We start from the raw sequence: 23,489 nt of genomic DNA on the forward strand, positions 1-23,489 counted from the left end.
GCTCGCTTGGAAGAAGCGGAGATTGCAACGCTCGATTGCATCATCGCGGCGCAATGACGTCACGGGCCGAACGAGGCGCAACGGTCCGAACAGGTGACAGTCGCTGTCAAGCAATGACGTCAATCGGCTGACGGCCAATGAACCTGCGGCTCGCGTATGCGCGTTCAAACTTTTGATATCGTATCGTATGCATCGCGAATCTCTCTCTCTCTCCCTCTCTCTCTCTCTCTCTCGCGCGCGCGCGCGCGCGCTTGACGAAGGACAATAATCGAGAACGGCCAGATGCAGATCAATTTGCCAATTCGCTCATCGTCGAACAATTTCTTACACTTTTATCTTTCTTCCTTCCTTCGCAAAATCCATTAGGATTCTACCCGTTAATCGTCTATAATCGAACGCTAATGCAGTTAATCGTTTGACGTAAGAATATAGACGAGTCTGAAAAAAATCTGAATATAACCTAACGAAAGACCGATCCTCCTCGAGAGTACCATCTTATAAAAATCTTAATAAAGATTGTCATTACTCACGAGTGGCGACGGACCGTCGGTCATTCTTTAAAGGATGCTTTCGCCGGGCTTGGGAGCTTCTCGCTTGATTTAACACTCGATAAAGAGGACACACACTCGCGTTACCCTCCTCGAAATAGCAAACGCTGCCTCGGCCATCATGGTTTCGGACGACGACGTCGATCGCTCGAATTTTTCCCACCGCAGAGACTCCTGGTGCCATCTTGCGATCGATCTTCGAACGATCAAATGTACACGCGGAATAATTTGAAAATGAAGCGCGCTACCGTACTTTCTTTTCATCCCTCGGTTAAGACTAAAATCATCCTCTGTCGTCGATAATAACGCGATCGACCTTATCGTCGATAGAGAATTTATAAAAACGTTGCCATTAACTAAAACGATCGCGGATATATTTTGCGTAAATTATTTCACATACTAAAGAAATATCAGATAATTAATTTAATTTACAATGGACAAGCGTTAATTACAATTCCTTCAGCGATAATTTCTTGTGCGCGAATCAATTTCAAACTAATTAATGAAATTTTCAATGAAAATTCGATATGTTTATTGTATCGTTTCCTTTAAAGTTCTCTTACACAAGCTGACCTTTTTCTATAGAAATATTCCATTTGACGTATTTATCTTTTACGATCATTCGTAAAAAGTAAACTTTGTCCCCGATCTGTTATTTATCGCAGGACTCTCTCTAAGGTGATGCACGTATGTGTACACGTATGCATACGTGTATGCTATGTATATACGTGATATTATATATGTGAAAGAGGAAGAAAAAGATGTTGGAGAAAATTCTAAATAAGCGTTAAATTCTTCCAAGGGAGCAGATGTTTTTCTTTGCCCTTTTGCCCACCCAATAAGGCAGATTTCTCAATCTACTATTGGCCACCTACGATGACTGCCGAAAAGCCGAGGGTACGTAGGCACAATGAGACCTCGCCGCCATAAAAGGTAAACGCAACTTTTTCTCATTTCGATCTAGCAACGCTCGAGTTATTTCTTAATATTAAAAAGACAAATCCGCTATCCAATGATTTGTTTTTCTTTGTTTCTTTTCTTCTCTTTTTCATATACGCGAATGGCCCACCAGACGAGGAAAAAAAAGCAAGGAAACGCTTTCGAGGTAACCCTTACAACGGGGCTCCTCGAAAAGATTTTCCTACGAAAAAGAGAATTTTTACCTTCGAGATATCTTCTTCGGGCCCAGATCAACGCAGGATCATGAACAAGAGAAAGAAAGAGAATGAGAGAGCGAGCAAGAGAGAGAGAGAGAGAGAGAGAGAGAGAGAGAGAGACAGAGAGAGAGTGGGGACAAGACTATATAATCTTGGGGTAGGTCGGTCAGAGAGAGTATTCTCTGAAAAGTACGAATAGTGAAACTTTCGTCGCTAATAAATAAAAACGTCGTCCTTCGAGACATCAAATAACATAATATTTTAAAATAAGGTTTTCGATAATAACGTTCCCCATAAAACACACAAACACACACACACACACACACACACACACAAACACAAGGATGTTTCGGATAATTAAGCTCCTTACTCCACTAATAATCTTTGGTACGTACTAATATCTTTTTTTACGCTCACTCGTTCGTAGGATCAGTGGCTCGTAACTTTTTAGCGCATTTAGTATTTTCCCACAAAATGGCTTTTTTAATCGTTTTTATCTTAGCGTTTGTGATAGCGTAGTAAATTTTCCGTGAACAAGGTACATAAGTATTCAAAGATCTTGTAACGCGTCTTCGTACGAATAACATATACGAAAAGCAAAGACGACGCATAACTGCACGCATCGTATCCGCCGACGTGATTATCGTCGAGTCGAGATTCGATTCGACTGGAATACCAATCGAAACGATAACAATGAAAGGATAGACGCTGACGACCAACCTCGATGGGTGAAGCAAAAGCGATCGAATGTTAAGCAGCCGCGACAACTTTTCTCTCTATTGACTTCTTAAACTCGTTGTTAATCTATCTTTTTTCACCGAATAAAGGATCTTGTCGTTCAGATTTTTGAAGGATCGCATTCTAAAGAAATTGCGACCTTTTCAACCTATTCGTCCGCGCCCCTATTGACGCTTATCCGATATTCCTCGGTATTCGACGATATTCGAGCAAATTTTATCGATAAACGTAACCCCCCAACTTAACTTAACCTTCCCTTTTACCTAAAATTTATTATTCGTTAGACTTGGTAACTGTAACACGGCAAAGCGATCCTTTTTCGTTTAATTCGAGATCATTTTAATTATATTATCGATTCTGTTATTTCTCAGGCATTTCTCAGGCGACCACATGGAGATCGGAAAACAACGAGGATCAGTGTGAGGCAGCTATCAAGAAGGTCGTCCGAGAAGATCGGGCCATAATAGAAGATGACAGTCTAACTAGGCTACGCTATACATGGTCGTCTCAAGAGTGAGTTTGCTTTTTTTCTTATGAAACGATATACGTTAGTAAAATCGATAAAAATCCTCTGATATCAAAGATCCATGTAGCGAATAACTTTCTCTTAGATGCGAAGTACGCGCCGGTCCAGAATATATCATTCGAAAGTATACATTTTTCGAAAACGGCACGTTCTTGTTACTGCGCTATCACTATGCCGAAGAATCTTGTAGCATAGCAACGCACACCGTAGTAGCACGTGGATCCATCCAACTTGGTTTACCATCCGCATTGATACCTGGTGCGACTGATACCAAATTTCACATAGACATTGTTCATATTGTACCATTGAATCGTCAGGTAATATAAACGAGAAATATCTATTACAATTAGATTATTCTAATGCACGATATGTGGTACTCCTTATGGATCGCCTTTAATTTGCCAACTCTCCTGTTATTCGCGACGTTTCACACACAGATCGCGAATAAATTTGGGCATAGATTAAACGTCACTTGTAGCCTACAACCTAAATGGCGTCCGTACGTGGCTCAACCAATTTACGAGCGTCTTCATCGTCAATTCGAATCTCCTTCCTGGTACGGTCCAAGATATAATTCGCTTCAAAGTTATCCTTTCTCGAAAAAAGGAAAAGCGATAGACTGTCTGGAAACGCTTGGAATCGAGTTTGACGAATTGAGTATGCTAAGAGTGCAAAAGAAAGAGTTCGATCAGAAATACGTTGTCCCTGGTTCAAACGTTAAATCGAAAGTCGAATTGGCGCTTGCAAACGTGCCACCGAACGTTCAATCCCCATGGATTCGTCGAGCCACGTCGTTACAATCTACCATGTTAATCCGCATGGATACCGTAAGTATATGCTCATGTTTTCTACCAATTGTAAGTTGGCTCTCTCTCTCTCTCTCTCTCTCTCTCTCTCTCTCTTCCAACGTTCATTTACAAATTTTAGACAAGCGAATGTCCGATCTGCGGTAGTATATTCCGAGGAACGGAATATAATCCACCTCTGTTACACGAGGTAGCGCCACTTCCAGCGTTGCTCGGTGGTTCCTGGATAAGCTCTCAATGCGAGAGCGTCAAAGGTGGTCTATGGTCTCGACGACGCGTGAAAATTTATTCCGGCGACAAACTTTGGACAGGTCGTTGGGATTATCATTTAGATCCACGATGTATCATTTTCTCTTACTCGATCACTGCGGCAGGGAGCTACGTTCAACGTGCCGGAAGATATAAACGCGAAAAAGATAATGCGAAACTATTTCAACTATCTTGGTATCCTTCGATGGACAGGCTAAAGGATAGATCGAGAAGAAGTATGGACGGGGCGTATCGTCATCTCTTTCGAAACGCTCGACCTTCGATGATCGAATCATTTGCCGCTATGCTCAGGGGCAATAAAAAACATGAAGAGGTCGTAACGAGCTCAGAGACATCCTCGAGTACACCCTCCGGGACGACGGAGTTGGACCTTCACGTAGCCGAGAGCGTTCTCGTTCCAGGAGATATGTCGATAGTTGACCGATGTGCTGGCAAAGAGGCAGGGAAACCTCTTACCTTATGGCCCAGTAATTGCGTTCCTCTAGCCATAGAAGCGCCATCCACTCTTCGATTAAGGGCCAAAATTGGCGTTAGTTGGTCGGGTCAATACATTCTGCGATTAAGTCCGAGAGATGACGACATTTGGGATATGCCGCTTCGTCAATGCGGATCAACAAATTCGCGCAATCCTAGATTAAGAGTATATCTTAGGAAAAGCCTAGGGCTTAAATATGGACTTGCTTCTTCGGCGATTTCACTCAATCGGACATCCGTCCACTTGACCCTGTTCGTCCTTCTCTTTTTCCATTATTTTTACCGAACAGATAGTCTTCTGTTATAATTTTGTGATATAAATTTGATTGTCCGTTAAATTTAAAAAAGTTTAACGTCGTATGTACTTATTAGATGTACGCGAATACACAGTATGTACCTACTTTAGTATGTATCTACTTAGCTTCTACTCGTTTCAAGGATATCGTTCGTAGGATAAAATGGGAAAAAGAAACGGAAAGAAGAGAGAAAAAAAATAAAAAAAAAATATTCGAGAATATTTATAAGAAATAATGAAAAGCTTTGGTGAACGAACGATATCAAGCAGTGACTCAAAGTACAATCCTTTTGGCCTCGCCGAGTGAGACAAACCTGATGAGTTGAGGTTTCCTTCTGAATCTTGTACATAATTTGTATATACATAATATTACGATTATTTTTTCTCTTTCTTTTCTTTGCGTGCATGCGTGTGTGCGTGCGTGTGTGTATGTGTGTGTGTGTGTGTGTGCAAGAATAAGTATATGGTATATTATAGTTTAAATAGCCTATTATCTCGGCTGTCTTCAAGCAAGAATAATGCTAATACTAATAAGAAACTAATAAAGAAATAAATCCGACAGCGTTCTTTTATATCATTTTAGATATTTTTCATCAAATATACGTATTTCCCTTATCTATACGTTATAAATTACTCCCGTAGACGAAATCATTCGAGCTACCGTATCATGTGCTTCACTTTGCGAGTTAGTATTTCCGTGGGTTCCGTACGAATCCATTACTTCTTCGTTATGTATCACCTCTTTCTATAGTATCAGGATCTGTAAAATCTGTTTACATATTTAGCTCCTATATATTACTTGTGTATACATAAATTACTTGGTATAAACTATAGAATTGTTATGTCCATCGTGTATTAGATGAAACGAGTTTCGAAGGAAAAGAGCGTAACAAAGGTAAGAATGACATACCGTACTCCGTAGAAAATAACGATGCGCAAAGGCAATCATGAAAATGTGATATAACTTCTAAATTATATTTTGTAATTTTAGATAAATCGCAGCGACGTACGTACGTACGTACGTATAAGTACGTGCTATACCTACTTATCCTATCTACTGTATCCCACGGAAAAAGCGTGCAATTGAAAATGTCTCTCAACGATTCGTCGATTCTCAATCCGGAAATTTCTGACCGTTTCATTTTCGGATGGACCGATTACGTCCTTTTCGCTATGATTCTAACGGTCAGCATCCTGATTGGAATTTATTTCGGCTTTTTCAGCAAGCAAGACACAACCATGGAATATCTTTTAGGTGGAAAGAGAATGGGATTCTTCCCAATAGCAATGAGTTTAATAGCCAGGTGAGCGATCGATTATCTATGCAAAGTACGATCCCGATGATACGAATATTAAATGTCCATTACATAGATGCTTCGACAAAAAGTCAAGCTCTTTCTTAGAAATGAAAGCGCAGTGCTATGACAATGACCTACTATCGATATAGATAATCGTAAAAGATGGAAGGAATAAGCGCGTCATTTCATCTCTCAAAAGTAACGATCAAATCGTAACGACATTCTTACGCTTACTATCTTTTATCAGTAATGACTATTTAAAGAATCCAAAGGAAAATATTTATTTTTCATTATCTGAGAACGATCTTCGTTTCGTTATCTTTGAACCGTTCGGACGATCGGTTGGACTGAAAATAATATCCACCTATCCATTATACATCGACATATCTTATATATATATATATATATATGTGTGTGTGTGTGTGTGTGTGTGTGTGTGTGTGTGTGTGTGTGTATGTATATATATATCGTCATATTATTTTCAGCCATATATCAGGTATTACGCTATTAGGAGTACCATCCGAGGTCTATCAATACGGAACTCAATATGCGGCCTGCGTTATTACGTCGATCCTTTCGTGCTTTATCAGTGCTTACGTATTTTTGCCGGTTTTCTTCAAACTCCAACTAACCAGTACCTTTGAATATTTGGAAGTCAGATTCAGCAGGCGGGTTAGGATACTTTGCTCTCTTTTATTCCTCATATCGTTACTGATGTATATACCCATCGTAATCTACGTACCGGCTTTGGCATTCTCTCAAGTAACCGATTTCAGTCTGCATACCATTACACCCGTCCTTTGCGCCGTTTGCATCCTTTATACGAGCATAGTGAGTAAACATCCAAATGTTATAACGCATATTTAATGATAAATTTGTAACAACATTACCTAAATATTCTTTGAAATATCGCTTTATATTTCACTCAAATTTTGTAGGGTGGCTTAAAAGCCGTCGTTTGGACGGATACGATCCAGTTTACTGTTACAGTCGGAGGTTTATTCGCCGTTCTTATCTTAGGTATAAAATCTGTTGGCGGAGTATCGGAAGTATGGAAACGCTCCGAGATGGGTAATCGTTTAATATTCTTCAAGTAAGTTCATCGAGAAATAATCCTAAGAGCAAACTCTATTTCGTTATTTATTATTTCAACGTCGTCTCATATGAACGCGATTGTTCTATTAGCATGGATGTCAGCCCTTACGCTAGAAATACATTTTGGGGAATGACGATAGGAATGACGACGACGTGGCTCGTACATCTTGGCATACATCAAGGATGCGTTCAGAGGTACCTTTCTGTACCAAAAGAAAGAGATGCGAAACGGTAAGATTCTAATTACCCACGTAAATTAACCTACGTAATTCGAATTCGAGAAAATTTCATTGTGTCTTTTCTTTTTTCTTTCTTCTTCTTTCAAACAACAAAAAATCATAAAATTTTGTTTCGTTCATCTACAACAGAGCGCTGGGCATAACAGCTGTGGGTTTGATCGTCGTTAAGCTCGTTTCCGTTTTCACAGGATTAATCATATTCGCCAAATATTATGATTGCGATCCTTTGCTTTCCAAGGTTAGAGACAATCGTTTCGTTAGGTGTATACCTATTATACAGATATTATATATATATATATATATATATATATATATATATGTATATATACACATAGGTAGATCGTTTGATTGTCAATTTCTTTTTCTCATTTGCATGTTATTTCGAAGACAATAAAAAGGGCTGACCAAATCTTACCTTATTACGTAATGGACGTGGCAGGAAACGTACCAGGACTGCCAGGTTTGTTCTTAGCCGGTCTTGTAAGCGCAGCTCTCGCCACAATGAGCGCGAGCTTAAACACCATGTCCGGTACGATCTATAAAGATTTTATCGAGCCCTGGATACCGGACGGACCAAAAAAAGAAGCTCGAGCAGCTACCATCATGAAGGTAGGTGTCGCATTATGAATCCCGTCGAGTGACTTAAGAATAAGCTTTATTTTCCTTTTTGTTCTTTTTCCTTTTTCCACGACAGATAATCGTACTTATCATTGGCGGAATTTCGGTAGGTTTAGTTTTCATCGTCGAACATCTAGGGACAGTTTTCCAAATGGCCATTAGCATACGCAGCGTAACCGATGGCCCTTGGCTCGGTTTATTTCTACTCGGAATGTTGTTCCCATGTTCCAATGCGGAAGGAGCTCTTTTAGGTGGTTTCGTGTCCTTGATAGTTATGTTTTTCTTAGCCGGAGGATCGGAATGGTACATAGCAAATGGACAAATTCATAAGATTTTATTGCCAGTGTCCGTCGAGGGATGTTCTTATCCGTTAAACGAAACAGATAGCACCACCCGAGCCCCGTTAACGCTAAACGAAGAACCAATGGGCATCTTCAAGATATCCTTTATGTACTTTACCCTTATAGGCTCGCTAATTGTCGTTGTAGTAGGTGTTATTGGAAGTTATCTATTTGGTAATGTCGATCTAACTGAAATCGATCCTGACCATATATCTCCGATAATGAAAAGGTGAATGGAAAGGTGTACTTATGACCATTCTTACGTACACATCAAATTTATTCTTATCAGCATCATTTTTAATACTTGCTCTTCGTAGGTTCCTGCCACGTAAAGAATATACGGAAGTATCATTAAAATCAATGCCGGAGGAATTCGAAATGAGTAAGGACATCGATCGTCAAATAATAAAGAAATTGAACGAGTAAAGACGATTAGCGTGACGAAAAGGAACGTATCCTACCAAGACGAATACTATATATATATATATGAATGTATGTATATCTGTGTATGTATCTGTGTATGTATGTATGTATGCAGCTTGAATGGAAATATACGTGAACAGTACAGAGAGAATCGAGGTTGATCCTGAGTGGACCAAATAGAAAGCACACGCAGCTTCTTTATCGATTTGCAAGCGCAAGCGCCGGTCGACCTGCCGTTCTCGGCACGCATCGACGAATCCCGGCTATTTTCGGCTACGCAGTACCGTTTCAAACGGCCTGTCGCGGTGAATCCGTATTAGAAGAGCAATCATTCGTCTTCGGGCTGAGTATCGTTTTTCAAAATCGTCACCATCACCAGCCACATTCCTCTTAGAGAGGTTGAAAAGGGAAAGGATCGTTTGTGTTTCCAAAAAAAAGAATCCATTGCTAATTGATTAATCGCTTTGATGCAATAGACGACGGTTGCAACGACAACGACGATGGCGATGACGACGACGACGACGATGGCGACGACGACGACGACGACGACGACGACGACGACGACGACGACGACGACGACGACGACGACGACGACAACGACGACGACGGCGACGACGACGATGAATAACAAAACACACAATAACGATCGAGAAATAATCTTGAAAATAATAATGGAAAATTGGTCAAATTTCATCTCGCTATTCGTCTTGACTCGACTCGGCTCTACTCGGTGATAAGAAATTAAAATGAGGGAAAAAAATTGAAAATAAGATGGGGGAAAGATCGAACGGTATGATACAGCCCTGTAAAACGTTCCTCGCGGCTGCTCGGAGGTAGACGGTCGTCCTCGCTTACCTCCTCGAGGGTAAAACGACCGCGCCTACACGTGGAGTAAGCACCAGCAATTCTCGTCGTCGGTTAAATCTCGAACGGAGGGAGTCTCGGCCGTGCCGTGACACGATCAACAAGTACATACGCGGCGTAACGATGCACGCATAAGATCGCTCTCGCTTTGGTTAACTTTCTCTCAGCCGCGTGCGCTCTGTTTTTGCCTCTTGTCTCGTTCTTCCATTTCCTTTCGCTCGATCGACCGCAATGTTTATAATCGCCAGGACTTGAAAGAATCGTAGAAGGAGAAGTAGTGTACGGTGCTCGTTGTACGATCAAAGTGTCGTGTAAACCGAAAGAAATTCTTATCCAAACAGACTGGTCAAATCAAGCTCCGATCGGAGTCGCTGATTGCAGTAAAGAAAAAAAATGAAATATTTTGGGTGCAACTCGGACGCTCCGATGATAACGAGTAAAATAGGATTTAGTCGGTATGACGAAACGACATGCATTCCTTCGACTTGACGTTCGTCGCTCGAGATACTCTTCGAGGGAAAGCGCGAGGAGAGCTCCGCGAAATGCGAAATGCGAATACGCCGGAACGAATTCCAGAAATAATATTAACCGAAGGACGATTCAGGAGGTGGAATATTTACTTACGTTAGACTGCCGTCTTGCTTTTAATAATAGATAAAAACGTAGGGGCGGGCTCGCGCGCCGGAAAAAGAACGGAAACGGTTCACAGTTTAACGAGACGATCTCTCGACTATTATCTCATCGTGCTGCACCTTTTCGACATTTTCGATTGAACGACGTTTTTCCCTAAATTTTACCCTCGGTCCGGCTGGATTTACAACAAAAAAAAAAAAAAAAAAAAAAAAAAAAAAAAAAAAAAAAAAAAATCGAAAGAAGAAGAAAATGTCATCATTTCGCAGTAAGATAGTAAGATAGTAATTCTTTTTAACGAGATAGTTGAACGAACGAGATTGCTCGTCGTTGTTTATCGATCGATCGATCGATCGATAACTGTGCATCGTCCCTCTAATCTCTAATTTGTAATCTAATACGTTAATATAATTTATTCAAAGTTTGTTCCGCGATGACGTCACAGAGATCGAGTAATGCTACGACACGTATGTCCTATTGGAAATGATGTCGTTGCCATACAAAGGTCTTCTTGGATCGTCCATACTGTTAATGATCGCTCTGGTTGCCTTATTGACGAGCAAGCGGTACGGCTTGGAAACGCGTAAAAAGGATAAGGACGCTTTGCTGCTCGATATTATAGCAAACATAAGCGGCACCATAGATAAACTCAGCACTGGGTTCGACGGGATGGCAATGGAAACGGAAATGGCAAGGAGTCGGCTCAAGCAACTGGTTGCCCTTCATCGGGAGAATGCTGCAATTTGTGCGATGATGCATGAGCAACGAAGAAAGAAAATATTAAGGAAAGCGACGAAGCGCGTGTGACAAATTCGAGCGTCTTCAAAATATGTCGAAACACTAGCCGAGAATCGGACAGTTTTAATTTATCTCGTACTCGGGATCAGATGTGAAACTCTGCGCTATGGTGTATAGTAATATATCTTACTTCTTAAATACCAAGATACGAGATGGTAAATGTCAAGATCGACGAACGATAAAATAATGAAGTAACACTTGAACCGTTGTCGACTTCTAAATAAATTTCGGAAGATTCGTATTAATTTATTATAGTATTAAATTGTTATACGCCTCTTATTTTACTACGTATACCATATATCGATATTAATTGGTTTAACTTTGTGCAATCTACCGAGGTATTATGAAAGATTATACAAGAGGCCACGTAAGAAGGAAGCATCGCTTCCAAATATAACAAATTCTTCTTCTTCATGGGAAAAAGAATAAGCACAAATTGTTGATTATTAGCAAGACGATGACTAACTTTAACTAGATTTACAAATGCGAACGTTAAGTAACATCTGATACTGTGAGCGTATCACTAGTTACATAAACTATACATATAATATTATACGGTGCGATAATTTTTAACAGGATGCGAAACGGGAACGTAACTTTCCAGGCGAGAACTTGATTGCTTACACACCTTGCAATTATTGATATGCATACACACGCACACACACACACACACACGCGCGCGCGCGATAGACAGTCCAAAGATACGTTTTCATCGATATACCCTTAAATACACAGTTTGACCAAATCGCAAGGTGGAACGTAAATCGCAATATAAACAGAATTGTTAGAATCGTGTCGCGCGGAATTGATTGAAGTTTATCTACCGATAGAGGAGACATAGAACGAACAACCTAATTCTGTACTGGACTCGATAGAGTCACATTATATAGTATTATATGCCTAACAGTAATAGTATTATGTCGTAACTAAAATATCGTAATAAAAATATTTAAAAAGGCATATATTTGAATGAAGAAAACGACCCAATGAAATAATCGCCTTCATTAAAACGTCGATGTCTCCTAAGAGGCGGCTCTAAAAAAAGAAAAAATCATTCGAAAAAAGACAATCATTCGAAATATCTACAAATAGAACATTTATTTTTAATAACGTTGAGTTTTAATTCGCAAATAGATAAGAGAGTGAAAAATAAGAAATAATTTATTCGATATAGGGGCCAATGACCTACTCGATGTCCCAATTAAATAAGAAATATAATCGCCAATGTGAAACGCTATCCCTATCATTTGATAGCTGGATCACAAATATGGAAAATCGATAATCTACAGGTACTCGGTTGTTAATACGTAGGTAAAATGCAGCACTTCGTTACGTAAATTACTTTTATACCTTAAGAAAAATGTAAAAGAAAGATACGAACACAATGATACAATTTGCACTTTCATGCTTTCCAGTTCGTGACAAATATAATGACAAAAACTCGATAACCCAGCCCGAATCGATGATATTACGTTCCGAAAATACAATGCGCGAGCGCACGAATAAAATTATCGTGTCAGATTATATGTAAGGTCGTATTCGTGAAAAATAATACAACGAAACTATATTCTCTCGGTAAATACTTTGCGATATCAAATTCTTATTTCTTACGTTAAAAGAACCATTGTCATACTGTTGTCGCCTACGCAATAAAATTTACAGATATAAACTTACATATATGTGGATAGTTAAACAGATTCTCTCCGTTAGGAATTGAAATAATCTTGCATGTATAATATTATATCTAAATAAATTTAATAATATTAATTTCGAACGGACCAAACTGTTAAAGCTGTTATTTATTTAAGAAGACATGGGATACGTTATAAAATTAATTCGATCGTGAATGCATGCTTTCGTCGTCTTTCCAATTATTTTTGTAATCCTACCAAAAGAAACGAATAAAGCCATTTGTCATGAATATCTATGTACGTTGATCGAATCAAAACCGATTCCCTTTAACCATAATTTGAATTATCCCATTTATAAAAGTGCTTATTATTATAATATTATAAGTACATTTATATTTCATACATTTCTACGTTTTAAAAAAAATGTTCAGGCTAACATCGTAATAAGTTAATTTCTCGTAATCAGCTAATATCGAGACCTTGGGGCACAAATTATATACGAAACTACGATATACACTATCTCTCTCTCTCTCTCTCTCTCTCTCTCTCTCTCTCTCTCTCTCTCTCTCTCTTTCTCTCTCCCTCTCTCTCTCTCTCTCTCTCTCGACAGGACGTTACCGAAGATGAAGAAAGTGGCGAGACTTATCTGACAGTAGTCGAGCGACGACCGTCATTGGAAATAGTCCCGTTCGTTTCTTCAATAACAACACATCGTTAAGTCGTTCCTTGCTTCTGTCCCATTTAAGTGAACGTTCGAGAGAGGGATCGACAACCTAACGCCTAATGTCAAAGCATACTAGTGAGTATTTTAAATTACTTATATGAAGTCGGGTAGAGTTACGAAAGGCGAAAGCGTCCTTTTACGTAAGATATCTGGATATATAACCTGGATATATGCATACGTAGGAAATGTCTTCCATATCGTCGTTATATCCGTCGAAATACTTCAATAAATTAATTAAATAATCCATACTTGATCGATCATGTACATTTGCAATCTACTTAAGAACGTAATATTGTGCCCTACTCGTATAAACTTATTAATTATAATTACCCCCTGTGTTATCTCTTTTCTCTTTTACATTTTCCCTTTACTCGATTCTGAGCCTTTCTTCTTTCATATATCCCGTATCTATAAAAAGATTTGCTCTTTTATTGGCGAGAAATCATAACGACGTCGAAACATTATAGATTGTACGGCCGATTGTCGGCCGGGCTATCCCAGTCCTAAAATGGCGATGCTGGATGGGCCGCGTGAAAAAATTATGTACGTCGTTTGCATACATACGGATCCCGATAAGCCTGATGTCCTTTCAACGGTCGATGTAGATCCTAAAAGTCCTACGTATTGTAAAGTAAGTTTTACTTTCGGACATCGAACCACGTATTTATATATATTTAAGCGCTACTACTAATGTCTTCTAGATAATACACAAACTTAGAATGTTACACGTCGGGGACGAACTCCATCATTCCGGTTGGAACATATGCAGCAGTTGTCACGAATTACCGCGCGCGCGCGATGTATTGGTATTACCATGTCTTATGTCGGATAGGATTTACTTCGTTGATACGAGTAACGAGACGTCACCAAAAATAAAGAAGGTCGGTATGCGAAAATGTTAAAAAGATAAAAACCATATTTGAAGGTCTACGACGCGCATTTAGGTCCTGGAGCCGAAGGATATGCATGAATTTGGCTTATCGACGCCGCACACCTCGCATTGCGCACCGACAGGCGAAATAATCATCTCTACGATGGGTAAACCTAATGGCGACGGACAGGGAGAATTTCTTTGTATAGATAGCGAAACGTTAGAAACGAAAGGCTCGTGGATTAAAGACGGAAATAAAGCAGCATTCGGTTACGATTTCTGGTATCAGCCCTATCACGATACGCTCATAGCTACCGAATGGGGCACGCCAAGGATTTTTAAGAAGGGTTACGCTCCCGATCACGTTACCGATACAAGTGAGAAATTAATCTAATTATCTAACATCAATATCGCATTTTATCTTTTACTTCACTCGCCTTATCGCAAATTCAAATTTTCTTTATTTTTACGACAGCTATTTATGGTAGAAATCTAAATATTTACTCTTGGTCCGAACGAGCATTAAAACAAATCATTTGTCTTGGTGACGACGGCATTGCACCGCTCGAAATAAGATTTCTTCACGATCCAAAGGCAGCGGAGGGCTACGTTGGATGTGCTGTCACCTCGAAAGTCTATAGATTTTACAAGACGAGCAAGGGCGATTGGGATGCCGAGAAAGTGATCGAGGTACCTCGGAAAAAAGTTGAAGGATGGATTGAACCTTATATGTCTGGTAGGTATTATATGTCCTCTTATCCCTTTCTTTCTACATCTTCTAATCGTCGATACACAAGTTATGTGTACCGTTTCTTACTATTTTCCTTCCTCGCAGGAATGATCACGGACATACTGATAAGCTTAGATGACAAATATTTGTATTTTTCCAACTGGTTGCATGGCGATGTCAGGCAGTACGACATAACCGATCGTCGAAATCCAAAATTAACTGGACAAGTCTTCCTCGGTGGATCCATATTAAAAGATTCGAAAATTCGTGTCTTAGAAGAATCGGCCGAATCGGAGAGTCGACCGGATCCCGTATATGTGAAAGGACGTAGATTATACGGTGGACCGCAAATGTTGCAGCTCAGTCTCGACGGACGTCGACTTTATGTAACGACGTCCATTTTCAAGCCCTGGGATAAACAATTCTATCCCGAACTCATTGAGTAAGTTGCAAAATTCTAAATGCGACCTCTCGAACATACCACAACCTTTCCTTTTTGCTTGGCTCTGAAAGCATTAAATGGTACATTTCTCTCTCTCTCTCTCTCTCTCTCTCTCTCTCTCTCTCTCTCTCCCTCTCTCTCTCTTTTCTTCTTGTATATAACGCATAGGCATGGATCGACGATGGTCAAACTTGATGTCAACATTGAAAATGGAGGCATGACGTTGGATGAAGAATTTTTGGTTGACTTTGGATTGGATAAAGATGATATTTTATTGGCTCATGAAATGAGGTGAGCATAGATTACGCGTCATCTTTTTCCTCCCTCTTTTTTTTACGTTGCTTTTAATTTAAGTCACACCTAATTAAGATCGATTAATAACCAATTTTTCTCGAAACAGATACCCCGGCGGCGATTGCACATCCGACATATGGTTACTGGAAAAACAATGATGATATACGTTTATTATATGCAGAAAAAAGAATAATATTTTTTATGCTTATAGGCATTTGCCGTAAATACTTGCGCATAATATTACTTTGATATATTTTCTACTCTTTCTTATATGCATATATAGAAATATAATTTTTATTTTCAAACTATTATCATCAAATTTGTTCTTTCATACTTCTCGAGAAATTTATTGCAAATTTAATTGACTTTAAATACCACATTCATTTTTCCCACCTTCATGGTACCTTTCTATGTATCATCTATCCGATACACGAGAAAAACGTTACGATCATGGATCTTGCAATTAAAAGGGTATACTTGTACATATGCACATATGACCCAGTACGACCTCTGGCTTACGGCGGCTCACTTATATTAAAATCCCATGTGACCTTTTTTTTCTTTTCTTTTTTTTTTTTTTCAAAGATACGTTTAACCAAATTTCCGTAATGTAGTAGGCACCCAACGATTTTTCACGTAAGTAATGTTTCGTAAGTAAAACTTTATATATTAATAATAAGCGAATTCGTTTGAACATTTTTGCTCGATCTTCGGCTTAACTAGATTTTTTATGGCAAAACAATCGTCTATCACATTTTATTATATAAAGTTTTAATCAAATATTTCATTTATTAGTCTTACTTACTTGCTGCACCGAAAACTACCGAAATCTTTACAATAAACATGTAAATACGTTTATGTTTCAAATCTGTTAACTTTGGTAAGTATAAATAATTATCGTATTGGAGCAGTTTTGTGTTAAACGTAATCGTAATATTACGGTTTGACATATTGCCGTTGTACGAGTTAAATAATTATTCCTCTATCCCCATAAGCAGATACATTTTGATTACGTATGACTTCAGAATGCCGAAATGATTAGCAAAATGGTTCGAAAAGATAGGTATGCTAAAAGTAATGTTCAAAAATTGAGACACGAAATTAAACCAGATATAATGTTATTTACGGAAAATAAAATGCTTCCTACATTCAAATCCGTACCCACAAAAATGCCTCCAAGGATTTGCTCTTTTCCAAATGTTAAACCCACAATGATGCAACTTTCAAAGCGTGAAAAGAAACGTACGTTGTCGTTCCTACAAAGCCCATCGCACGGCTTTTATAATACCATCCAAGAAAAACGGAAGGTGAATACTGCAATGACATTAATAGATAAAACGTCCTTTTTCTTTTTTTCTTCCCCCGAATTAATCATCGGCGTGATTTTAATACAAGTCATTAATTAAATCAATATTTCTTAGGTATATGGCTCTACTTACGAAAAATCGTACAAGACGCAATACGAGAAAAGTATTAGCCGGAATAAATTAGATTCGCAAAAGAACGATATTTCTAGTACTTTAGAACAATTTTCTTATAAATCGAGAAAGTTAAAGAGAGAAAACGAAAATAAATCTCTATTATTTCCGAATACAATAAATTCATCGGACGATAAATGTTATTCTCAGGAAAAGATGTTTAATTCTAGTAGAGAGTCCTTTCCTATTTCTACAGTAGTATTATGTAGCGATGCACCAGAAGAACAGAAGGTACTTAAACGGCCGTGCGAGAAAGATCAATTTTCTGCTGAAAAAAATACTTTACTTTGTAAAAAGAAAAATACGTTGCATAGAAACAATAAAATATTTATGCCAATGACTCAAAATATTTTTCAAGAGACTGACAAAACAAATATAAATTGCATTAATTATATAACGTCGAATCTCGATCGCACAGAAAATCACTATCGAAGGAATACTGTCGGATTAACATTCTCAAAGATGAAAACTACAAATAATGAAGATTTATTAATTGCTCCAATGTATCAATCATTTTTTTGCAATCTTATTACGCCTGATTTATGCAAAAACGGCAATAGAAAAGAAGATGTCAATGTTAAGGATAAACTTTATACCAGTTATAGCGAGGATATGATGAAAATAGTAAATCATAAAAGTGAAATGCGATTATTACAAGTATATCATCCTAAAATTTGTTATTTATGTTGTAGTAGAGAAAAAAAAAGAGACATAAAAGGATCAATGAGCGCCATACGTTATAGCAGATCTACTCAATGCGTATTCGACATAAAAAATAATAATTCATATTTGCACATCTCACAAAGTAAACGTAACAATGACCAACGATATGACGTTAAATGTTCGTTTGAGGATATTAATTGTATAGGTATGCCTGAAAAAAGATCGTGGTTAATTAAAACGTCCGAAGGAAAAGAGAATAAACGATGCATGGAAGATGGTTGTGATTGTAAAATAAAATATTCCTGGCAGATTATAGGCACAAGTTCGCAAACTTCTAAAGTTTTGCTACATAATGATCTAGAAGAAAATCAAAGTCAATTTTCCAATCATAATGATAAATCTTCAACGTATAAATGCGAAATCAAATACTCTTGGCAAATTGTAGGTACTGGAACGCAGGTTGCATTGCAAAATAGCAATGATACGGATTATTGGACCGGAGTTATATTTTCACCGAGTATTCATCGAAATAGGAAAAGCTTCATTGATGAGGAAAATAAAAAGACATGCAACGAGATTGATTGGTGCAAATTACAAGGATGCAAAAAAAAATGTATAATTTTAAATAATCAATGTATTCAGACGCTCGCCGAGAAAAAAACTCAAACTGACATTCTTGACTGTAATGTAAAATATTCCTGGCAAAATTTAATTCTACGACATCTGTGAATTAAGCATAATAGAAAATAATTATAGTAGACAATGTAGTTCCTGTAGTATTGTAGATGTTGTCGTGGTCGTGGATCGATAATTGGATTTTTCCAACCTTTGGATATATTAATGTACATAGGAAAAATGAGGCGGGCGATCAGTGCGAAGTCTAGCGACGAACTAAACGAAGCACGCTACACGTGCAATGAAAATATTTTCATGAAATATTGTGAAATAACAAAGATAAGAGAATGCGACTGCACTGTTACTAATACTTTTAAATATTTCCTCGTATATTATATACGATTATTACATTCGTATTTATCTATTTTAAATTTACAATGTCCTTGTCCGTGCTAACAGCGTTTCTATTGCATAACCTGAAAATATGTATTATAATGTAATCATTAAATTGCAAATTTGAAGATAAAGGGACATACAAGTGCCGTTCTAAGCAACAAGTAAGTACACATTTATAATATGTCAAATGAAAACAAAATCATTCGTTTTATCTTCAACCGTAAAATAGAGAAATAAATTATATCACCGTACTCTGTATTAAGAAACATCAATATTTTGTTGTCAACTTACAGATTATGTCGACAACGTACACAGCATTTATAACTGGGGTTGTGATAGCATCGCTAACATGGATATTGAGCTTATACCTTTACTCGACGCTTTCTCATAACGAAGGAAATAAGAATATTTACTCGTCATCAAATTTTTTACAAGTTTTAACAAAGACCAAAACTTTTGATAAAGGTACCATAATAATATCTGATAAAGTTAATGGACTCTTATAATGTTCTGACAAAAATAAATTACATGTACATATATATATATATATATATATATACATACCCACGTACATATCTATATATATTTTAATAGGCATGAATAACTATGAAAACAGCAACAAGCTGCTGCATCATTTACAAGCAGTTTCGCTTAAACCTGCCGTTTTATTAAGCAATGGTAAGATTTTGTACAATATGTACCTGCGCCTTTACAATAATACAATATAAATTATATATTATTATAAATTGAATACTTACACTTGAGATGAGTGTGGGTGTGTGTGAATGAACACGCGCCATGTGCATATAACTCATTTACAATAAGGCTCTTTTAATCATGTGCTACGAATTATATAAAAAAATATATAACATGATACGATTTCAATATACATATAACATGATACAATTTCTTTAGGATTGGATACTTTAGGAATGGTGAGGAATTTGGAAGATCAACAAAAAAGAAATGAAGGATATAAAAATTATTCTTTTAACATCTTGGTATCGGATAATATTGGCTTTTACAGAGACATATTAGACACAAGAAATGAATTGTGTCAAACGCAAAAGTATGCAAATAATTTGCCAAACGCTAGTATCGTTATTTGTTTCTACAACGAACATTATACAACACTCATGAGATCTTTGCAATCTTTGATCGTAAGAACACCAATGTCATTATTACATGAAATTATTTTAGTGAATGATTATAGCGAAAGTAATATGTTACATGAAAAAATAAAACGTTACATCGATAACTTTAACGGCAAAGTAAAATTATTTAAAACTGAAAGGAGGGAAGGATTGATTAGAGCAAGAATGTTTGGTGCAAGAAAGGCAACAGGGAACGTTTTAATATTTTTAGACAGTCACATTGAAGTAAATAAAGAATGGATAGAACCTCTTCTTTCGAGAATAGCATATTCAAGGACTATTGTGCCTATGCCAGTTATCGATATTATAAACGCAGATACATTTCAATATACTGGGAGTCCTTTGGTCAGAGGAGGTTTCAATTGGGGACTGCATTTTAAATGGGACAACTTACCCGTTGGTACATTGACCAATCACGAAGACTTTGTAAAACCTATTAAGTAAAAAGATTTTTCCTAAATATGCATATATATACATATATATATATATATATGTATATATATATATGTATATATATATACATATATATATATACATATATATATATATATATATAAAATACCGTGTAATCTGAAATAGATAGGCATTATATTACCAACAGATCGCCAACTATGGCAGGAGGATTATTTGCTATCGACAAAACATACTTTATGGAGTTAGGTGAATATGATCCTGGCATGGACATTTGGGGTGGTGAAAATCTAGAGATCTCCTTTAGAGTAAGATTAAAATCTAGTAATGTATATGTATAATAGTTGATGCGAAAATAATTACAAATACGTCCCTTTATTTATAGATATGGATGTGTGGTGGAAGTATTGAACTTATACCATGTTCAAGAGTTGGTCATGTTTTTAGAAGACGCAGACCATATGGCAGTAACGAACAATATGATACAATGTTAAAAAACTCTTTACGCGTTGCACATGTGTGGATGGACGAATATAAAGATTATTTTTTAAAAAATGTTAAAAAAATAGATTACGGTGATATTTCCGATAGAGTTGCATTGCGACAAAAATTAAACTGCAAAAGTTTTGCTTGGTATCTCAAAGTAGTTTATCCCGAATTAGTATTGCCGGATGATAATGAAACCCAATTAAAGGACAAATGGTCAAAGTTAGATCAAAAGCCAATGCAACCTTGGCATTCAAGGAAGAGGAATTACATTGATCAATATCAAATAAGACTTACCAATTCCACATTGTGTATTCAAAGTGAAAGAGATATCAAGACTAAAGGTTCGAAACTCATTTTAGCTCCATGTTTAAGAATTAAATCACAGGTAAGAATTAGAAATAAGTGAATAAGTGTACCTGAAATAATTAAATGATGCAATATCAAGAATTGGATCTTTATTGTGTAATATTCAACGGTAGCTTTTTTTCGTGTGCGTAGATGTGGTATGAAACGGCAAAAAATGAGTTGATACTTGGACAAGTGCTTTGTATGGAAGGAGGAGGAAAGATACCGAAGCTTGGAAAGTGTCATGAGATGGGTGGAAATCAAGATTGGCGACATAAAAGCTCCGTAAGTATTTTTCTTTCCTTTGTACAAATTCCCTATGCATCATAGTAGATATATAATTAATATCTAATGAGAATACACACGTGGATTAATATTCAGAATGGTACACCTATTTACAATATGGCAATTGGTACGTGCTTGGGAGCCTTACGAGCAACTAAAAAGGCAGAAATTATCATGAATTTATGTACCAAATCTGACGTGTCGTCGATGTCTTGGGATCTTGTTCGTTCTAAAATAGGACAAAAAACAATCAGATGACACGTAAACGGTCCTTTTAAAAGATATATATAACGCGTCTGTAAGTTATAAATTATAAACAGATGCAAATCATGATGTTTAAGAAATATCATTATACTATTTTTTACAGCATATCAAATCGTTTGTGAATATAGCAAAGGAGAAGTGTTTACACGTCTGTTTGACGGATATTCAATTGAAACACGATCAATAATCGATTTATCATTCGCATCTATCGTAACTGATAAAAGGAGAAAAGGAAAAAAAGAAAAATCAGTATTAAAAAATATGAACAAATTTATAAGTGTATTTAATAAGTTTATTTCCGTTTAAAAAATATTATTGAATATGCGTAAAGATATATTGCCCTTGCAAAGTGGTCGGTCCTTTTCTTACGTTCCTTTTTGTAAATCGATTTGTATCCGATACCGATACAACATTAGATAGACTAAGGTCGAATCTATTGCTGCTAAGGTCTACATTATAATTCATTGTAATTGAATCGTTTTTCAAGCTACCGATCAATCAATCCCCATCCATAGATAAATATGTAATAATGTTATGAAACAATTTTTTCTTTGATAAAGTTATTTCAATAAATAAAAATTTATGTCTATTCGTATTTTAATAAATAAAAATTAATTAGCCCTAAGGCGCTACAGACAAATTCAGTGCCAGTCGCCTTTGAATACAGCCATGGCATTTGATGTCTTAATACTACATTTATAAATTGTTCCTACTTTGTAATAACAATAATCTCTCTAATTCTTTCCTATCGTTCAATCTGTGATTACCAACGCAAATCTCCAAAAATTGTTGTAAATTGGATAAATCACTATTATCACTATACAACAAAATTGTTAATGCATAACGCCAAATTAAATACTCTATTTCATTGGAATAATCTAATAAAAATGGAAATAGGTGTTGTATATGCTTCCAATTTTGTTTACCTAAATGTGACCTAATCTCTAACATAAATAAGCTTTTGGAGAATCCTGTAAGTGATACGTAATCCGATTTCTTTTGTAATGGCATGCTTGTGCAACGATGTGTCATTTTCTGACACTTATCGTTATTCTTATTATTCCAACTTCGCTTCTTATTATTTAACCTTGTTTGTAGAAGTTCAACAGCTTTAACCTAATTTTCGTAAAAGTCCCCAAAACGTAATGCAATAGATTATAATATACTGTCTATTAATAACTGTAAACGAATTATCGAATTCATAATTACCGTGCTTTCTTTTCCAGCCAAATACACACGAGATTTTCTCTTATTTTTATCTGACATTTTGCACGTTTATTATCTCTTTTCAAACATTAGTCGTTTGACAAAAACTTTTATATAATAGAAAATATCACGTCAATGGAGAGTCCGTTGAATATCTACTTTATACGAATGAAAATCAGATTAGTCAATTGAAAAAATGGCAAAAGGGCATTAATAATAATAATATTAATCATTTACAAGATCAGCCGATCGAGGAAAATGAGAAAAAAAATTAGACGTTAGCATAGAGTAGTCTAGCCGTACGATTAGGTTAGGATGGACGCGACCACGTATCTTTAGGCATAGCTTATGTCACGTGACGCAAGTAACGT

General features: G+C 36.8%; 6 protein-coding genes across 7 annotated transcripts in view; 5 read left to right on the plus strand and 1 right to left on the minus strand.

Annotated features, from left to right (window-relative positions):
* Positions 1–5,368, plus strand: part of LOC118447457 (uncharacterized) — a 42,168-nt gene extending 36,800 nt beyond the window's left edge. Inside the window, exons 3-6 of the mRNA XM_085664320.1 lie at positions 2,815–2,956; positions 3,055–3,286; positions 3,407–3,796; positions 3,897–5,368. Coding sequence (XP_085520446.1) covers positions 2,815–2,956; positions 3,055–3,286; positions 3,407–3,796; positions 3,897–4,826 — 1,694 coding nt within the window. The 3' untranslated portion in view covers positions 4,827–5,368. The remainder of the gene's footprint in view (positions 1–2,814; positions 2,957–3,054; positions 3,287–3,406; positions 3,797–3,896) is intronic.
* A 115-nt stretch (positions 5,369–5,483) lies between these two features.
* On the plus strand, positions 5,484–8,897 carry LOC118447456 (sodium-coupled monocarboxylate transporter 2-like). Its single transcript, XM_035879425.2, has 9 exons — positions 5,484–5,709; positions 5,806–6,118; positions 6,598–6,943; positions 7,051–7,205; positions 7,298–7,438; positions 7,576–7,684; positions 7,834–8,055; positions 8,141–8,634; positions 8,723–8,897. The coding sequence occupies exons 2-9, from the start codon at positions 5,904–5,906 to the stop codon at positions 8,829–8,831; spliced, it is 1,791 nt and encodes a 596-aa protein (XP_035735318.2). The 5' UTR covers positions 5,484–5,709; positions 5,806–5,903; the 3' UTR covers positions 8,832–8,897.
* Positions 8,898–13,389: 4,492 nt separating this feature from the next.
* On the plus strand, positions 13,390–16,123 carry LOC118447462 (methanethiol oxidase). Its single transcript, XM_035879442.2, has 8 exons — positions 13,390–13,550; positions 13,943–14,106; positions 14,177–14,356; positions 14,420–14,723; positions 14,822–15,082; positions 15,182–15,518; positions 15,687–15,809; positions 15,919–16,123. Exons 1-8 carry the CDS (start codon positions 13,535–13,537, stop codon positions 15,968–15,970), a joined length of 1,437 nt encoding a protein of 478 aa, XP_035735335.2. The 5' UTR covers positions 13,390–13,534; the 3' UTR covers positions 15,971–16,123.
* Positions 16,124–16,761: 638 nt separating this feature from the next.
* On the plus strand, positions 16,762–18,699 carry LOC118447438 (uncharacterized). Its single transcript, XM_085664309.1, has 2 exons — positions 16,762–17,119; positions 17,234–18,699. The coding sequence occupies exons 1-2, from the start codon at positions 16,847–16,849 to the stop codon at positions 18,680–18,682; spliced, it is 1,722 nt and encodes a 573-aa protein (XP_085520435.1). The 5' UTR covers positions 16,762–16,846; the 3' UTR covers positions 18,683–18,699.
* Positions 18,700–18,844: 145 nt separating this feature from the next.
* Pgant35A (polypeptide N-acetylgalactosaminyltransferase 35A) lies at positions 18,845–22,501 on the plus strand. 2 transcript variants are annotated; one of them, XM_085664308.1, is made up of 9 exons: positions 18,845–19,125; positions 19,258–19,429; positions 19,559–19,642; positions 19,880–20,558; positions 20,702–20,837; positions 20,915–21,403; positions 21,517–21,648; positions 21,745–21,946; positions 22,016–22,501. In XM_085664308.1, the coding sequence occupies exons 2-8, from the start codon at positions 19,261–19,263 to the stop codon at positions 21,904–21,906; spliced, it is 1,851 nt and encodes a 616-aa protein (XP_085520434.1). In that variant the 5' UTR covers positions 18,845–19,125; positions 19,258–19,260; the 3' UTR covers positions 21,907–21,946; positions 22,016–22,501. The 2 variants fall into 2 exon arrangements, with proteins under 2 accessions (XP_085520434.1, XP_035735316.1); XM_035879423.2 differs by having other exon boundaries at positions 20,720–20,837.
* LOC118447472 (uncharacterized) lies at positions 22,191–23,331 on the minus strand. The gene is made up of 2 exons (XM_035879458.2): positions 23,122–23,331; positions 22,191–23,028 (listed from the first exon to the last, which is right to left on the minus strand). The coding sequence occupies exons 1-2, from the start codon at positions 23,176–23,178 to the stop codon at positions 22,609–22,611; spliced, it is 477 nt and encodes a 158-aa protein (XP_035735351.1). The 5' UTR covers positions 23,179–23,331; the 3' UTR covers positions 22,191–22,608.
* Positions 23,332–23,489: the final 158 nt, after the last annotated feature.

The sequence above is a fragment of the Vespa mandarinia genome, unplaced genomic scaffold, assembly GCF_050613455.1.
Source record: "Vespa mandarinia isolate Hongniang unplaced genomic scaffold, ASM5061345v1 scaffold_37, whole genome shotgun sequence".
In the NCBI taxonomy this organism is placed as follows: Eukaryota; Metazoa; Arthropoda; class Insecta; order Hymenoptera; family Vespidae; genus Vespa; species Vespa mandarinia.

Bases quoted from the DNA above. Each gene is read 5' to 3' on its own strand.
- LOC118447456 (XM_035879425.2), top strand. From the start codon at position 5,904: ATGTCTCTCAACGATTCGTCGATTCTCAATCCGGAAATTTCTGACCGT. The intron at 6,119-6,597 runs GTGAGCGATCGA...TATTATTTTCAG, and splicing joins GCAATGAGTTTAATAGCCAG to CCATATATCAGGTATTACGC. The intron at 8,056-8,140 runs GTAGGTGTCGCA...TTTCCACGACAG, and splicing joins GAGCAGCTACCATCATGAAG to ATAATCGTACTTATCATTGG.
- LOC118447462 (XM_035879442.2), top strand. The intron at 15,083-15,181 runs GTAGGTATTATA...CCTTCCTCGCAG, and splicing joins GATTGAACCTTATATGTCTG to GAATGATCACGGACATACTG. The intron at 15,519-15,686 runs GTAAGTTGCAAA...TATAACGCATAG, and splicing joins TTCTATCCCGAACTCATTGA to GCATGGATCGACGATGGTCA.
- LOC118447438 (XM_085664309.1), top strand. From the start codon at position 16,847: ATGATTAGCAAAATGGTTCGAAAAGATAGGTATGCTAAAAGTAATGTT. The intron at 17,120-17,233 runs GTGAATACTGCA...AATATTTCTTAG, and splicing joins CCATCCAAGAAAAACGGAAG to GTATATGGCTCTACTTACGA.
- Pgant35A (XM_085664308.1), top strand. From the start codon at position 19,261: ATGTCGACAACGTACACAGCATTTATAACTGGGGTTGTGATAGCATCG. The intron at 19,643-19,879 runs GTAAGATTTTGT...CAATTTCTTTAG, and splicing joins TGCCGTTTTATTAAGCAATG to GATTGGATACTTTAGGAATG. The intron at 21,649-21,744 runs GTAAGTATTTTT...ATTAATATTCAG, and splicing joins ATTGGCGACATAAAAGCTCC to AATGGTACACCTATTTACAA.
- LOC118447472 (XM_035879458.2), bottom strand. From the start codon at position 23,178: ATGTCAGATAAAAATAAGAGAAAATCTCGTGTGTATTTGGCTGGAAAA. The intron at 23,029-23,121 runs GTAATTATGAAT...TACGAAAATTAG, and splicing joins TGGCTGGAAAAGAAAGCACG to GTTAAAGCTGTTGAACTTCT.